This window comes from Colias philodice, chromosome 3 (genome assembly GCF_061535455.1).
Source record: "Colias philodice isolate Cphi_HAF_F1 chromosome 3, ilColPhil1 Martin Lab GWU primary, whole genome shotgun sequence".
NCBI lineage: Eukaryota > Metazoa > Arthropoda > Insecta > Lepidoptera > Pieridae > Colias > Colias philodice.
The window spans coordinates 6539532-6557019 of NC_143088.1; the positions used below are offsets into that span (position 1 = coordinate 6539532).

Genomic DNA, 17488 nt, shown 5'->3' on the forward strand with positions numbered 1-17488 from the left:
CGTCGCAATAATCGCGAATTGTGGAAACAGTTCTTCCGCTTACCAATTATCGTTTTACTCACCACCGCTTCGCTTTGTGTTTATTTATGTGGCTTTTTTCGGTTGGCTTTGTTGCAGCGCGCGTTCTAGTGCTGTATAACGGTGCAGTGGTGTGATGTATATGTGCGCCGGGTGCTAGTGAAGCCCTCTGGACTCGCGCGTCGCGATGTCGTCGCCAGCGCGCGCGCCGCCCGCCGCGATGCCGGCGGGCGCGGGCACGCTGCCCCCTGGGCCCGGCCCTTCCCGCCAGCGATCCCTGAAGGACAGACTGAAAGATGGCATTACGGGACCCTTCCATTGGCAGTGAGTACTCTTTACACACTCTCGGTCTCTTAGGATACTCGAGTGGATTACGAGGTTACCCATCTTTATGCGGTTTGGCTTGGATAAGTGTTTCTGTATCACGCACCTTGTTTGTTTTGCTTTCAGATATCGCTTAGCACTATCTTTTTAATACATATTTTAATTGCGCATTCTGAAAAATTAATATGGTTAGGGCTTCATTCATACGGGCTCAGGATTCAACACAGAATAAGAAGATCTATTATACTTTTCTAAGTTTGCACAAAAATAGAATAGATATAGATATTTTATTAGAAAAAATTCTTCATAGATACTAGATAGCCTATAGGTACATAATATTATGCATATTTTGTAAGTCGATATAGATGAGCTTCAACTACTCGGCAAAAATTAGATTTTCTAGATTCCGAGAGCATGTTTGCTCAAATGCACTTTTAAAGTGAATTTCCCTTGAACCTCGTGATCGAATTTTTTTTATTCTTTATAAATTTATATTTATAAAGCATTTGAATGCCATAAAACTAAAAATATCAATTTCAACATAAAAGGTCGTGTTCCATCGTTACAATATTGTATTCACTGAAAAGTGTTTTATATTGGTTGAGATGGTTGTTAATCATCTCAATAGATGGCCGCGGTGTGTCCCTTAGACACATAAAACTGAAAGAATAGAATAAATTCGATTGCTCCGGCGGGTCACGAACTCACGAGTGGCTAAATTGGTCAGGCATCCGCCCCAGAATGGCGCGAAAGGATGCGGGTTCGAGTCCCGCCTCGTGATCGATTGTTTTCGATTCTATATAAATTTATATATTGTAGACTATTAAAAACGACAAGATGGCAGGTATGTCGACGTCTTGGATATTCGGAAAATTTAATGGTCACACCGACCGACGCGCAAATTTTCACGTAGTCTCCGCGAAGTAGGCAAGCGTGCAAATATTTAACTTGAGCAACATTCTCTATCTCGACTGTGTACATTACCTCCACCTACAAGACCCTTATCGCGTCTGCAGCAGGCTCACTTTCTGAAAATAGCGTTTATATAAACTAATAGTGTTAATAACACGCAAGCGTTTTACCTTATATAAAGACGTATAACTATCTTATAATATCGGCGTATAAGAACGAAAATGCGATTTGATAGAATGTAAAATACAGGTATATTGCATAAGGATGCAATTTGCTACATATTGCGCCTTATGCTTGCACCTCGCTTTTCGTAATCGGCCTGGCAAGTACCTGGGTTCATAAATTACTTTTCATTAATTGCCTTTTTTGTTTGGATAGATAAAACAAAGAAAAACAATTATGTGATCTTCCTAGTTCGCACCAAAAATAAACAACATAATATTATGTTGTATGTAATTTCTTTGCAATTTATGAAAATATTGAGAATATGAGATATATTAGATAGAAACAATATAAATTGTACCAACTCAGTCACTCCTCACCTACGTTTATGAAGTATGTAGAATATATAATAGCATCGAATGTATAAATCACACAGCCTTGACCGATATAAAATGTTTAGGTTCCCAACATTAACATCAGAATGGTTGTAGGAGGTGTATCTCCCTCCTATTGTTTCTTTTGTCCCATCCGCTGTTATACGTATACCACAAATGAGATACGGCTGTGTTGGAAATAAAGTAGGCCTTTTTATTCGTCTCAACAAGAGATTTCTTTAAATACTACGCCCGCCATGTTTTTAATCAACAGCTTAATGGAAGTATGATTTATGAAATGCCCATTGTTTCTAATGGAATACTTGTGTTTTCTTTTCTAATTTAAGACAAATGGCGCTAGAGAGTGCGGGAAAACTTTAATCAAATTGTTTGTTTCCAATTTGGCCAACTCGACAAGCCTGGAAAAAGAATTCACTTTGTCTCTGAAGCGCTAAAGGCAAACGACTTGTTTGTTAATGCCGGTATTTACTGTAAGATTGCACACTTCAACAAGTAAATTGCGAAAGAGTTGATCGATCGCCATTACGCATGTTGATATGAGTAAATCTCCTTTAAGTTTGCTGCCATGAATCTTGGTTATTAAACCTCTTTCTAGGTTAATCACCCGCAATTTATGTCTTTTGGATGCCAAGACAACATTGTTTAACATCTTTGTTAAAGTTCATTTACACAAAAATTCACAAGCGCTCCCCTATTGCAGCGTAAAAAAAGAAAAAAAAAATAACAATATTTATTTTATTTGTTTTGCAAGGAAATTAAGTAGGGAGAAGATTTTGTAATTTTCATATAAATAATTTTTTAATATACCAATAATATATGTATATTTATAATATATATATTTTCCGTCATTTCAAAAAAAATATTAAATTGTGCGTCTAATCCAGCAATATTATATTCACTGCAATAAATCAAGCTGCCCATAAATAGACAACCGGACATTATTATTTCTTAAGCTTTATGTTTTCAAATTCTGGTCGTTTCTACCAGGAATTTTCTGATTAATTTCCTTTTGAATGAAGCAATGCAAGGTGGGCGTATTTATTTTATGATCCTTAGTCATTGCACCGCTTTACATATTCAATTCTGAAGAATTCCTTGTTGATAAAATCGTGACAAACTCGAATAAACGAGGCCGTGTCACATTGAACATGTAAACACGGTGTCACGCGCGACGCGCGGCGCACAAAACGCTCTCCTTTATCGCGCTTGTACCGCGTCCAAGCGGATTTCACAACAATAACGAAACAATACAACTGTCATATTATCTGTACCTATTTTCCCTTTCTATGTACACATTTACATATCAATATTACTTGATCTCATAACTGCTAATCTTTTGTGCTCGGCCGATTCTTAGGAAAGATGTTCCTGCGCAAATGCGTTTTATCTGCGTTCAATGGAAATATCACTGACACACAATCTAAATATTATTTAGATTTCACCATTGGCGTGATAAAGAAATGATAAATATGACATCAACGGTTCAACATTTCTTAATCATGTCATGCTTAGAAATATCAAAATAAGTCGTGTTTAGAATAATATAACAAAACACACTTCTTTTCTAGTATATTTATAGGCATAGGCTCCAAAACGTGACAATATTTTTATTGCGCTCTACATACAGCATGATAAGAGAGATAGTGTATTAAAACGTCGAGCCTCCTGTTTTTTATTTGTCGCTCATCACCACTTTGCTGTTTAATTTGTCGAGATGGGAAGATAAAGTTGATTTTCCTCATAAGAATTCAAAACATTTACATCTGACATTTTGACAAACGTTTATCCATGTGTAAATGTTTTTAATTATAACCGTACCAGCAGTTGCAAAAGTAAACTGTATAATATTAACGCTTTATTATATACAGGTAACAGGGTGTCCCAAAAAGTAGTGATGAACGGAAGCTGGGAGGTAGAGGACCTAGAAGGCTATCCGAATCACCCCTGTGTATGTTATGCGATTTTTCGTATTTTCGGAGATATGATGTGTTTTTTTTCAATTTTTCACCTATTGCCGAGAGATTCGCCAAAAATTTTTGCACTTACCACATTTAGATTTTAATTTTTCTATTGAAGCCTTCTGAATAATAAAATTAAATTTTTAGGGTAGCTACCTGATAGATAGAGCAAGTTTTTAAAAGCCAAATGGAAAACTTTTTTATGTGATTTTCATTTTTTTATGGGCCCTTGAAGTTGTGAACATACTGGGTAATTTTGTCTTTCTTGGCATTTAATTCTTTTTTTTATTCCATTCAAAGATCTAACGATAGTAAATGCTACCATAATGAATTGGCCTATCTTTCAGCTTAGCACACAAAAAAAATCAAGCATCTAGCGCAATAATTCACGTCACCATAAATAAAAATCTCATCGTACTCAGCGATAGATGAAAAATTGAAAAAAAAAAGAATGTCATAACTCCAAAAATACGAAAAATCGCTTAACATACATGGGAGTGATTCGGATAGTCCTCTAGGTCATCTACCTCCCAGCTTCCGTTCATCACTACTTTTAGGGACACCCTGTATCACTACATAGTATAAAACAAAGTCGCTTTCACTATCCCTATGTCCCTATATCCCTAATCCCTATGTCCCTTTGTACGCTTAAATCTTTGAAACTACGCAACGGATTTTGATGCGGTTTTTTTTAATAGATAGAGTGATTCAAGAGGAAGGTTTATATGTATAATAACATCCATTAAATAGTGGAGAAGTACTGTTATTTTTGAGGTTTCTAATGTGATTTCGTAAAAAATTACATTTTTTCCGCTTACATTGCAAACGCAGGCTGAACCCCTACGAGTTTTATCAAAATAATGTATAAAGTAACACATTGAAAAGGTCTACAGAAAAGTCCGCGATGGTATATGTCTATCTCTTATGGATAACCCACAATAACTTTTTTTTGTCATTTACTTTTTACGACAAATAATGGCTAATTTTCGAAGCGATTTTAACCAATACAGCATTAAACCTTAACCAATTAAATACCTTGAATACATTGTTCATTTAATATAGATCTATATGGCCCTTTACACCGTATGATTTAAGTGAATATTTTCGAAGATATTACAGATTTAAAAATTGCGGGACGTACCGTTTGCGGTAGTACCGGCCGGCCGCCCGGCTATCTATTATTTTATAATACCCGTGCCAAGCCGGAGCGGGCCGCTATGTTTTTTTTTAATAATATACAACTTCACAGTGTTTCTGTAGTGTATTTAGTATCAGCATTGCACCCGTGCGAAGCCGGGGCGGGTCGCTAGTAACATTATATAGTAGGAAATATTTCCAACAAACGACATGACAATGTTTCAGATATACATAATACTTATTTTTAAAGCAGTCACGTACATTTTTAAACGAGCTGGTCTTAAATTGCAGTACGCAGAAGCGAATGCAACACATGATACATAATATGATTCGAGTACATTCCATAATTGAAGTATGGAGATGTGCAGTGAGAAGTGCGCATAATTGAAAGATTAGTGCCGGCGCCGTTCTGACACCTGTCGAGATGATGCTGGGCAGGCGCATCCGTCTCGTTACATGTACTTCACATCGTTACTCTGTTTAAACTGATACGAGGATATCCCGTTGCACTCAATTCTAACTATGGAATTATTTCGATGCATTTACGTCAATCGGCTAATTTCAGAGACGGCTCTAGGCTAAGTCGCTTTCTAGTTTTACTCGTGCCATTGCAACGCTATTGACCTTTAAGCACAGAATACAATATAATAGTAGCTAAACGCTACAGAACGGACACTCTCCGCCTCCCGCCAAAATTAAACACCCCGCACGATCAGTCTAAAAATGGTCCAAATTTTTCTATAGGGACGATATGCAACGAAGATTGACAACATTATTCAAATTGACTTAAAGTAATTTTATTATTTTGGATTTGTGATTATCGTTTTTCGTAGAAAATGGTTAGATATTGTGCTGTTTACGGATTCATCAGAAATTCGGTATTTCATCAGAAAAACGCGAATTTTTTTTACGCTAGTCAAAAATGTGCCAACCATAAAGCGTTAACACACACATTTGCAGTTTCTACAGTGTGACTGTCAAAACGATAATTTTGTATGGAGTGTCCGGACTCCGGAGTGTGCTAAAGTACAGGACAGTTTTACAGAGTCCCTTTAACTAGTTATGTATTATATTTCCACCGAGTAAACAAATACTCTTTAATTACTTCAACCGTAAACAATTGGCGAATTATTGCCTCTAATTGCTTCTGTAACGTATTAGTAATTTAGTACCATATATTATGTATGTATATTTGTACAACTTTGTTTGACAGGTTTCCAATATTTTTTTAACAATTGAACCGTATTATAAAAATATAAAAAACGTTTTCTAAGCAAGAATTCTCAACTTGCTGGAGCTTCCAAAAGTCGTTTGTTGTATGAAACTTTTAATGATTGTAAAAATATTATTTACTTATTATATTAATTTCAACTTGATACGTTTTCAAAGAAAGAAGACTTTTACGAAATGATTGACAGACAGGCAGATAACAAAAAAATCCCTTAAATAATACAACCTAAGATGTTATTTAAAGAAAACTATTTGATATAAAATCTTTATGATTTTTTATTTTACGTTAAAAATAAGTACCTTTTTAGATTCTCGATCAATAATAATAATAGCAATTCACCAAACTCTTCTACAGTTAGTTAACAATTAAAATACATATATATTTATTATATTTTTTCATAGAACGTTTTGCAATTTAAGGATTCTTCATTCTTTAGACCGTGGGCAACAGGTATTCTGTAATATTTTACAAGCTCTAATCATATAAATATCTTGGAAATACATATTTAAACGCTTGAATATAGACGGTAAAGTTGTTATTTATATATGATATACAGGGTGTAATCGTTAAGTGTACACAGGCGATTTTTCCGTAACTATTACTTACAGATAACAAAAAACTTTAAACTGAAATCGAAAGTACTTAACCTAATGAGTAAAATGGCCGTAATAAATTTTAAAAAATAAAACGAGAAATATCAAACAAAATATCTTTAAGCCCTCCCATACATTTAGTATGAGATATGAATATCCCATGTACATTTAATATGAAAGCTTTTTTTAATTTAAGCTTTTTTTTTTTAGTGGAAACTTTGCTGATATGTGTGTATAGTTTGTTATCTCTTATTTATAAGATATATTGTATTGTTTGTTTTCCAAGATAAATAAATAATGCTTTCTCTTTCTTTTTTTGGTTTTCTGCTTTAATTACTTCGCAAATTTGAAGGGAAGTTCATTTAGAAACTTTTAAATAGAGCTCCTCATTGTATTGCACAATGAGGACGTTATTTCGAAAATCTGCTATGAATACAAAATATATGGGAAATCAAATGTATGGGAGCGTTTAATGTAACATTTTTGGATATTTCTCGTTTTATTTTTAAAAATTTATTATGGCCATTTTACTCATTAGGTTAAGTACTTTCGATATCAGTTTAAAGTTTTTTGATATCTGCAATAGTTACGGAATAATCGCTTGTGCACACTTAACGATTACACCCTGTATACCTATTTGCTCTGTCTGTTTTTAGTTTATAAGGTTTCACAGCACCTCGAAGATAGATATCCATTTATTATCATGTTTAATATTTTCCACACAAATAAACATTATTCAAATTAATTTTTACAAATAGCTTTTCTTTAATTATACTGGGTGTCCCACAATTGGTATGCTAAGCGCGAAGGGATTTGTAGTTTTGCATACACTAATCACGTAAAAAATACTTAAACAACAAAATTACGTCAAACATTTTTTCTAAATTTGTCCTTAAAGTCCATATGTCTTCTTCTCTAACTTCGCGCAGCCAGCATATACCGCTTGTCTATGAAAACATATTTTTAAAAGATAGCTCACATGCGGGTGGCAAAGTTAGGCAGGTTGCTTGTTAGGGGTGTACACATAGAGTTTTAAGAAATCATCCATGTGAAAAAAAAGCGGCTGGAATTTTTTTAGTATTATTTACGTACTCAGTGTATGCAACACTATAACCTCCTTTGAGTTTAGTATACCAACGGTGGGACACCCTGTATATCTACGTATATATAAAATATCTGTAAGGATGAGTCGAATTAAAGTTTTAACTATGTTTTGGTTTATTCGGCTGGCTAATAAAATGCAGATGGATGATCATAAACTTATTAAGAGACCTAGTAAAGTTTATAAGCAATAAATTATATTCAAACAAACAACTGTACATAAAATGGTCCAATGTCTGGTTAGAAAGGGTGTTGACGTTAACTCTAGAAAATTTTATGTACATCATTAAAACGTCTATAAATAAAAAAACATAAATTGAAAGCAAAATGTTAAAAATTGACATATTGCCAAAGTTTGCGAGTGTTTTTCAGTAGCTGAAATTTGGCCCCTATTTAATGAGAAGGCGCGAATAGATTCTAGCAATACAAGTAATAACATTACTACAGGTACTTATAACATTTGTTTCAAATATTTTCAGAATCATATCCTTTTTGAAAAGGGAAAGCCGTAAAAATCCTTTTAAAATTTCAAGCACAATATCTTATCAATAAATTAATTTTCAGATATACTTTATATTATTAATTAATAATTAGTAACTAATTAAAATAGTTAAATTACCACGATTCACCATTTTCTTTGCATGTCACCGTCAATATTTAATATAGATGTCATTACTGATACAATAATTTAAAATGATATCTTCACAGCGCATTACGCTCTACGTACCTATATATGCGATAATAATTTATATCACTGCCGATAAATCAGTATATTTATTAGTAGACATTCAATGCTTCAGTAAAATACAGCATTTGTGATATTGTTTTGAGTACATTCAATCTTTTATATTTGTATTAAGTGAAAATTGTGAAAATGAGTTTATTGGACTTCTTCTGGTATGTATCTACTCATCCTATACCTTGGAATTAATTTTTGTACATACATAAGATAGTTTTGTATGTACAACATAGTCGTTGTTGGACACTGTTTGCTTTGATAAAATATGATCGATTAAAATACAAAGTTTTTAGCTTAGATCGCTGATTAATTAATCAGACGAAGTATTTTAAATTTAGTTTTTTTTTTATTTCGTTAGTTTTTAACATTTTTAATCTATGTGTACCTAAATATGATTCGATTTATGCGTAAGTATATAAGAATGGCAGTGTAAAGTGCGTAAGAGTAATATACATATAGGCATTAATATAATGGCGGTTTGCTAATATGTAATTAATAAATAATTTATACGAACAGACATCTAAGTCATCCTCATCCATTTAATTTTATAAAAGGGGAAGTCCCTGAGCCAACTACATATAAAAATATATTATGTAGACGATTTTAAAGTATGTTATGTCACAGATATAAAATATAACTACGTATCTATAAATAAAATTTTAGTTTAAAAAATTAAATTGTTTTCATGTTATGATTTCCAAAATTGAGAAAAACCTGTGTACCTACATTTGAAAAATCATAGCTTTTCGTAAAATTTCAATCAAGCAAATATTGTGTTGATAATGATAATAAAAATATATCCTTGAATACCTACAAACACTGGGAAGCGCACAAATGAAAAAATTGCATACTTGCAAATTATGAAATACAAATGGTATGAACTATTAACAGTTAAAATTATATTCTATTAATCAATATATTACCTTTACATACTCTATATTGTATTTATTATATTTTGTTCATATTTTTTATCCAAAAACTAAAAGTTTCCAAAATTGAATCGATTTTGTAGTTAGCTAGAGTTATATACTTAAATGCAACACAATTTAACTTGTAATTTAAACTCAGTAATTAATCCAGTATAAATTAAATAAATGGATTGCTTTCCTAACACAGCTAGCTCCGATATTCTCGACCTAAATAAGGCGTGCTTGACATTGGAGAGAGGAAATCAAATAAGCTAGGTAGCAATACTTTAACTTTTGCTAACAGTTATGAAATACGCAAAAATAATTTTAAAATCTAGATTCTAGGTAGTTATATGTAGATGTAAAATGTACTTGTTGCATTGGATGTGTTTTCTCATTTTGTCATAGAGAGGTTAAAGGTTTGATTCCGCTGATTCAAGAAATAGTACCTATCATGATTTGTATACGAATACAAAATATTATCAATATTTCATCTATACTACACTCTGATATAATGAAATCTATAATTTTGATAGATTTGCGGTTACGGTTACATACACCTATTGTTATCTACATAGGTACACTTTAGGTCATTTTATGTCCTAAAGTAAAACAGTATAATATAGGTCTTTACGAATATATGATACTGTTTTATAGTTGTTTAATGCTTTCAGCCTTGTAATAACACGAGAGATGAGCTGTAGAGGTTTAATGAGGTGTCACAAATGAATAGTTAGATAGAATGAGGGAACAGCAAATTCAATGAGCGCGGTATTCGGATACGATTATTTTTTTCAGAATGCCGGTGGCACGATCCTAAAAATATTTTGGGCATTTCCACCACCTAATATGAAATGTATCTTTATGTACTACTAAAATTTTTAATTATATGCCATCGAAAGACAGGCATAGGAAGCGGATTGTTTTATATTTGTTTGCTTAATATTGTCCATTGTTGACTATTGTTCCATTGAAATGTTAGGCATTTACAAAACTTATATAAATAAGCAATTTATGTAAGAAATACGTAGTTCTACAGATAACTAGATAGTTCATATAATCAGATAGTACGTAGATATGTACTATCTGATTTTACTAACAGCAAATGTTAACTAAGACATGAAGCGCAGGTAGGCGTTAATCGGCCTACCGAATACTATCAGATTCCGAATCTGCAGATCAATAGTCGGTAGCATCTAAATGCTATAACCTACTTTCAGAACGGTGCCGATTAGAATTACGTACACCTCTCACGCACGGAGGCAGACGTTATAATTTGACAAACAAATATTCGGAAACTTTTTGAACATATTTACTTCCTACAATGGAAAGTAACCAATAATGTTTTAGATGTCGATTTGAAATAGGCAAATAGCTTACTTTGGAAATTTGAATAGACCAACTAGTCTGAGCATTTGACAGCGAAGTGCAGTTAGTATGTTCTTAGCTATGCAAGTAACATCTCAACAAGGGGACTTGATTGCCCTTATTGTTGGTGTTATTTAAAGGCACGATGCTCATAACAGGAAGACTTGATAATAAAGACGTCTTACATCCGTTCTGTAAGTTTTCTTTATATTATTACATAGAAGGGAAATTTGTTACATATTAGCTTGAATGAATGAATTGAATTGTGAATATTGAAAATAATTAATGACTCATATAGGGATGTCCAGGCTTTCAAAATAATGTAGATCAAACGTTTCAAAAGACTTTCTCTTTGCAATTTATATTTGTCTCTATTTTATTCAGATTAGTTACCTACTTGCAAATCTGATTTTTTATATAAACATGTTGTGTTCTTAGAAATGTTTGTTATCACCGGTAGCAGGCACACCAATCAAGATAAGACGATGTTTGTCCACATAAAGTACACTATCATTGTTAGAGGATAACGGAGACAATGCCAACCTATTAATGTAGATTGTACGGTGATTGGTGATGTTTAAAATGTTATGTAAATGTAGCCAAAAACAAAACTCCCCGTGTTTATTGGTGAAATCACAATAGGAAGTTATTTTTATCCAATTTTCGCATCAATCATATATTATGTTAGATAGATAAAACATAAAATTTTAAATATTATAAATGTAACAATTTGTTATTCAAATAAAGCTATGACTACTTGAATTTTTAACACGTAATATATCTAATTGGTTAATTTAGATCTTTGTTTATATCTCAACGTTACCTAAACCTACATTACCAGGCCACGTAGTGTAAAATAATTTATTCATAAACTTTTTAAAGGAAAACGCGATCGTAAAAATCATAATTCGGTTGCATAATTTTAAATTAATTCACGCGTAATTATTTTGTTTAATGCATGGCCAATTGAGTAACCATTTTTCATCCGTTCGTCGCGGCGGACGTGACTTATTACTGTACCAATATATTATCTTAAAAATTGATCTTTTACCCGATAAGTTGGTGTCAAAAATTTTGCTGTAAAAATGTCTTGCGTAAAAATAACTGACCTTCTATGTGTTCGCTATATTTATTCCGTCCTTCTGACGTTCAGTGCATTGTATAGTAAATGGTAAACAAATGCATCGAAGGCGTGCATATGACTTATAGCTAGACAATGTTTAATAAACATCATTGTGTTTTATTAGCGTAGGTACGTTTGCTCACTCGTTTTATTAATGAATAAATAATTTAGTATCGCAGGGTCTGAATATGTAATAATGTTTAGCTCTCGAAACAAAACAACTGACGCGGGACGCCGGGAGGCGGAGAGTGTCCGTTCTGTAGCGTTTAGCTACTATTATGTATTCTGTGATCGTGGTTTAAATTATTATTTACTTATACTTATAATAATCATATACGAACATTCATAAATATACTTAATAGGGGTTTTGTGCGATTTGTTTTCCTTTTTAAATGTTTTTGCCCATAATGCTAAAATAGCAGAGTAACAACTAATATTTGCATTTTCATAGTCACGAGATATTATGATAATAATTGTTAATGTCTTATATTGATAATTATGCGAAATGAATAGGAAAACGTGAGGAAGATGAATGAAACATGAGAACTAAATACGCACGTACATACTCCCATAATTAAAATTTAAAATATATCACTCTAACAAATACGAATAAACAGAAAAGTTTTAAACTAGGTAGCTATTTATTAATGTTGTTATTCGCATGACAAATTTTAGCGAAATAAATAATTTAAATGGTATAAAATTTCAGTATGCGTGTATACTACGTGTATAGGTACTCATAATTTGCATTTCGACGACAGTATGAGCAACGTTTCTAAATGTATTAATTACCACGAGAGGCGTGCCCATTAGTTTTGACCTGATTTGCAAGAAGTTAAGTTACAATTAGAATACCGTTGTACGTCTTTTGTACGTACCGGCCGATCTCCGTTACTTATTATGACCACAATACAGCAAATTGAAATTTTGGGTTACCTCCGCATTGTTATATCCTTCCATAAAGTATTATAATTGGATGTTTATATGCTTTGAAATCCAGTTCTCCAATAACATTATCTCGTTTATTTTACAATTTAAAACGATGTCATTACAAAAGTTTTTTTTTTAAGTTCTTTTACATACATATACGTGTCGTATGTAAAGTTTTAAACATGGTTTATCACATACATGTTCATGGTACATCTGTGCCAGTAAAAAAATATTTTACCCGTGAGTTAGTAATTTCTACAGAAGCATTTTACACAATTACTTAAGTACCACGAATTATATAATAAAGGCGAGTTTATTCTCGGTGCTTAAGCTTTTGGTATAAAACGGTCTTGCAACATAATGATAATAAAAATATGTCAAGAACGAGCACAAAGGGCAGAATTGGGCAATTAACAACCTAAATCTATGTGTTTTATGAAAAAAAACTAATATAGTGTTTAAAAATGTATCATGTTTGTTTTGAGTATGTATTTGTATCAAAAAAGGGTTAATGTTTTGATGTGTTACATGTCTTTTATTAGCTTTAGAATTTCCCTTTTTAAGTAACGTTATCGCATAAAAAGTAATTAGTAATTATTATTGTACGACTTTACCTACCTATGAAAGTTGATGGAAAATAAAATTGATTAACGTGTTTATTGGTATAGAATATTCGCGACATAAGATTTTTGCCTAGCACCTGTATAGGTAACCGCGGCTAATATTTGTATATTATGATTAAAATATTATGTACATATAATATTATGTAATTGCTATTTTTTATCCTACTGATAATGTCTGAAGGACGCGTAAGAAAATACATTTTTAATTAATACTCAACATCAAAATTAATCATTTGATATTGCCATTAAATTTAATCCTTATACCTATTCATGTGTAATTTAAATTAATTTTAAAATTATTAAAAGAAAAATTGGTTGACTTTTAGTTAAATAAATTTTAGCGGTCTATATTTTGTTTGTCTTTAACGTTTATTTTCTAGAAAACAAACACTGTAGGTACTAAGAAAGGCATGATGAAAGCTTGCGAAAGTGAATCTCAAATGTGAAGGTATTGTAAGCATGTCAAGATAAATATTGAGGGTATGAGGCGCGCAATAGGGGATGCACTTGGGATCGGTTATCAGCTGATGGTGATATGACAAGCAGGCCAGCGGCCCCTCCAACGACGCCGTGTCGCAGCAGTCAGTAGCATTCAAAGCGCTGTGAGGCTCGCACGCCACGCCAAGTGTATGCGCAACCGGCAACAAGTGAAAGTCGTACGCGCCGATTCCGCGATTTCGTGTTCCGACATCTTCGTCTAGTTATTTTGTTAAGTTCGTTGCGCCAGTGCAGCGGGGAAAGGAGGTCGGTCGGTACGTGGCCGCAACCTGTAACACCTCGTGTTTTGTGTTTGTGACATTTGGATACGTTTTTAAAAATTATTACGCGCATTCCTGTGGTATTATATACGGCTAATTAGTTTTAAGATATTTTTTAATGAAATCAAAACGTTTAGCAAGTTGGGTATAGTTATTTATAATGTTTGTACCTTGATTATGTTTTATTCAGGATAAACCTACCCTCGCTGTCAATTATAAAATTAAGAATTAAAACGAAAACTTTATCACAGTCAATGAGTATTTAGAATATAAAAGAAATAAAAAAGGCTTATAATTACAAGAACTGAGTGCACTTAGTGTAACACAATTATTCCTGATAAAATATTTCCTTTTGTAGGTTTTAGGTTCTAAATTACTACTTAAGTGTAAGTTTTAACAACGTCTAAAAATAATAAACAATGTGTACATTTTAATTCGTACTAGTATTACAAAATCGTAAAGATACAATTCAATAACAATATTCAAATATTACCTTAAACGAACATAAAAATAAGGAAATTAATTAATAATTAATGTTTAATAATATTTCATTCAGATGCAAGTTACCGGCGGCGGCTATCGCTACGAGCGTCTACGACGTAGAAGCGGATGCATATTTGCAATTAATATTATGCCGGTATTTTCTTCGTAAAACATTATTCTGAAATCTGAGGAAATCTGAAGCTTATCTTTGCGAAACGTACTCCTATACATCATTGATAATAATTACTTATCGTTTTAAAAGTAATTGTTACTCATGTTGCATTAGGGTGACATTGAGAGATATTCATTGAGTGATTCAATCAAGGCGCGAATACTGAATTATAAATTTGCTATCTTATCAAAAATGTTCACACACACAATTGTTGTGAATACATATTTCAATGAAATATATGTAAGTACCTACAAGAGTTCTCAATGTCAGTGTGGCGTGTTGCTGTCTACTGTTGCTTTAGAAGTTATGCAAGTCCCAGTGCACTTTGAAATCGGACACGACCTACATTTTTCTAGCAATAAATGTAACTTGAGATTTGTTATGTCAGGGCTGTCCACAAGTACGCTGACATGGCAATACAACGCGACCGATTGTTTTTGTATTCAAAGAAATGTAATTAATTGAAAAATAAACGAATGATGTACTTACTAATTAGTAGCTTTTTTAAATGCTTAAATAAAATAAACCATTTTCATTTGGTAACTAACTAGGTATTTGGTTTTCTAATACGGTTGCATTATTAGTTATATGAAATTAGATATGTATTCTATTGACTTTGATATTTCACTTTATTTAATCTGTAATTTATCAAAATTATATATTTTATTCAAGTAAATATGTAACTAATAAAATATTATTTTACTGAGAACGGTCTCAGATATTAATTATTATAATATTTTGTTATTTGTATTATTAGTTTGTAAACAAAACCTTATGAACCCTAGAGGCACGGCAAGGTAACTGTGTGCCTTCAAGTACGTCTACCATATACAGTAGACTAAATGATCTAGAAAAATTGTGTCAGCATTTCAAATTATGCTTAGACTGGCATGTAGAATTTGTTCATAATAGTTATGAAATTCTTACTACTTACTTACTTAACTAGCTCTGCGACCCAAACAGAGTCTTGGCTTCCGACACGAGTTTACGCCACTTTCCTCGATCGCGCGCAGTTTGTCGGTTTCGTAACTTAGTGATTTTTTACGCAGGCGGGTAGTTAACCCGCCGCACAACCCCCTTTAAATTCATTTCAGCTCTTTTGAAATGTGCCTCGCGTTTTGGTTACTGCGTTTCAATTAGTTTAATTTCTTTAGAATTGAATGTTCATAGGTATTTATTTATAAAACGTGCCTTGTCGAACAATTATAATTAAAAGATTGTCGATGTATTCTCATAACCCATAATAAAATATTAAATACCAATAAAAGTCACGCCCTAAGCTAAGCAAGCTTTACACATTAAATACCTAAATATGTATAAACTATTTCAGGTCAGGCTTGTATACAAAAGAATGCAATTCTGCATCTCATTTCGTTTTATTTATTATATTGTTATAAATCGTAAATAGTCCTGATTAAATGCAATGATATTTATATCCTTGCATCGACTATAAAACGCATTAGAATACGCTCGTTCTTTTTTATCAAGTAAATTTAATTGTACAGCGGGCAACGTATCCGATTCATCTTTATTATCGTCGAAATAGTTCTTGAATCTCCCCACAATAAGCACATTCTTGGCGTCTAAATAAAATCTTGAAAGATTGCATTTTAAGCATTATTATTGAAGAATATTACATTTTCCAAGAAACGTTTAATTTGAAGAAACTGCTTTCGCAATTACTTTCTATGTAGTATTATGTGAATAGAATTCTTTCAGCTTGTTTTCTTTTATGATGGGAAGTTCATATATTTTTGGTCTATTTCGTTTCGCGAAATGAGGACGACGCGCTTGCACAGAACGGTTCCGGAGATTTATTTGTAGCAGTTGCAAATTTGGGAATATTCCCAAAGTATTTCCCACATATTCCTCGTTATATCACGGTCATGTTATATGACGTTCGTTCCACAGTGCATTAGTGCATACTAATAACACATTTAAGGCAGAGAGAACTATGAATTTGTTCTCGGAATTAACAAAAATAGAAATTCTGAGAATCACTTTTTATTTTGAACATGATTTGTATATTGAGAAACAAAAATGGTACCTAGGTATAGTTCTGATGTCTTCAAAGTACGTTGAACAAAAGAGCACGTCATTTGGAAATCACCCGGTGGAATTTATCGTGACTCAGTGGTAAGGACCACTGGTTATTTATCGGTTAAAAAAGGTTTTTTCAACCGGAACATTAACAGCTTATGTTTTAAAAGTTAATAAGAATCACTTTGTATTAGATGACGTCTTGCTGCGAAAAATATGTATATTCAATTTCAAACGTTATAGTTGCTAGTTAACTAGTAGGTATAATATGCATTTTTATATTTCACTTACGTTTTAAGCGCGTCACACACGGTGAAGATGCTATAATATTAATTTTATCCTGTTACAAATGACCCGAAATTTTGTGGGTCATTTGTAACAGGATGGCGGTTCTACAGGGGTCGTAGTACGCAATGACAAAAAGAAAAATGATGGTCAGAACGCTGATACCGGATACCTTAAGATACTGTAATATAAAATATTACAGTATCTTAAGATAAAATATTATAGCAT

At 32.5% G+C, this 17488-nt stretch overlaps 2 protein-coding genes across 12 annotated transcripts in view; both read left to right on the top strand.

Annotated features, from left to right (window-relative positions):
• The window catches only part of Ccdc39 (Coiled-coil domain containing protein 39), an 81471-nt gene that overhangs the window by 35582 nt on the left and 28401 nt on the right, over positions 1–17488 (top strand). The gene's annotated exons all lie outside the window — the stretch shown is intronic.
• mtd (TLD domain-containing protein mustard) overlaps positions 1–17488 on the top strand; it is an 88876-nt gene that overhangs the window by 9232 nt on the left and 62156 nt on the right. For 4 of the 11 annotated variants that reach the window (XM_089714443.1, XM_089714437.1, XM_089714441.1 and 1 more), the window contains exon 1: positions 14101–14360. Coding sequence is in view for 2 of the 11 variants with exons in the window: in XM_089714447.1 (XP_089570573.1) it covers positions 206–342 (137 nt within the window). In the remaining 9 variants the exon portion in view is untranslated. Of the gene's footprint in view, positions 1–117; positions 343–14098; positions 14361–17488 lie in introns of those variants that run through there. The other 7 variants (XM_089714447.1, XM_089714446.1, XM_089714448.1 and 4 more) reach the window with 6 other exon arrangements.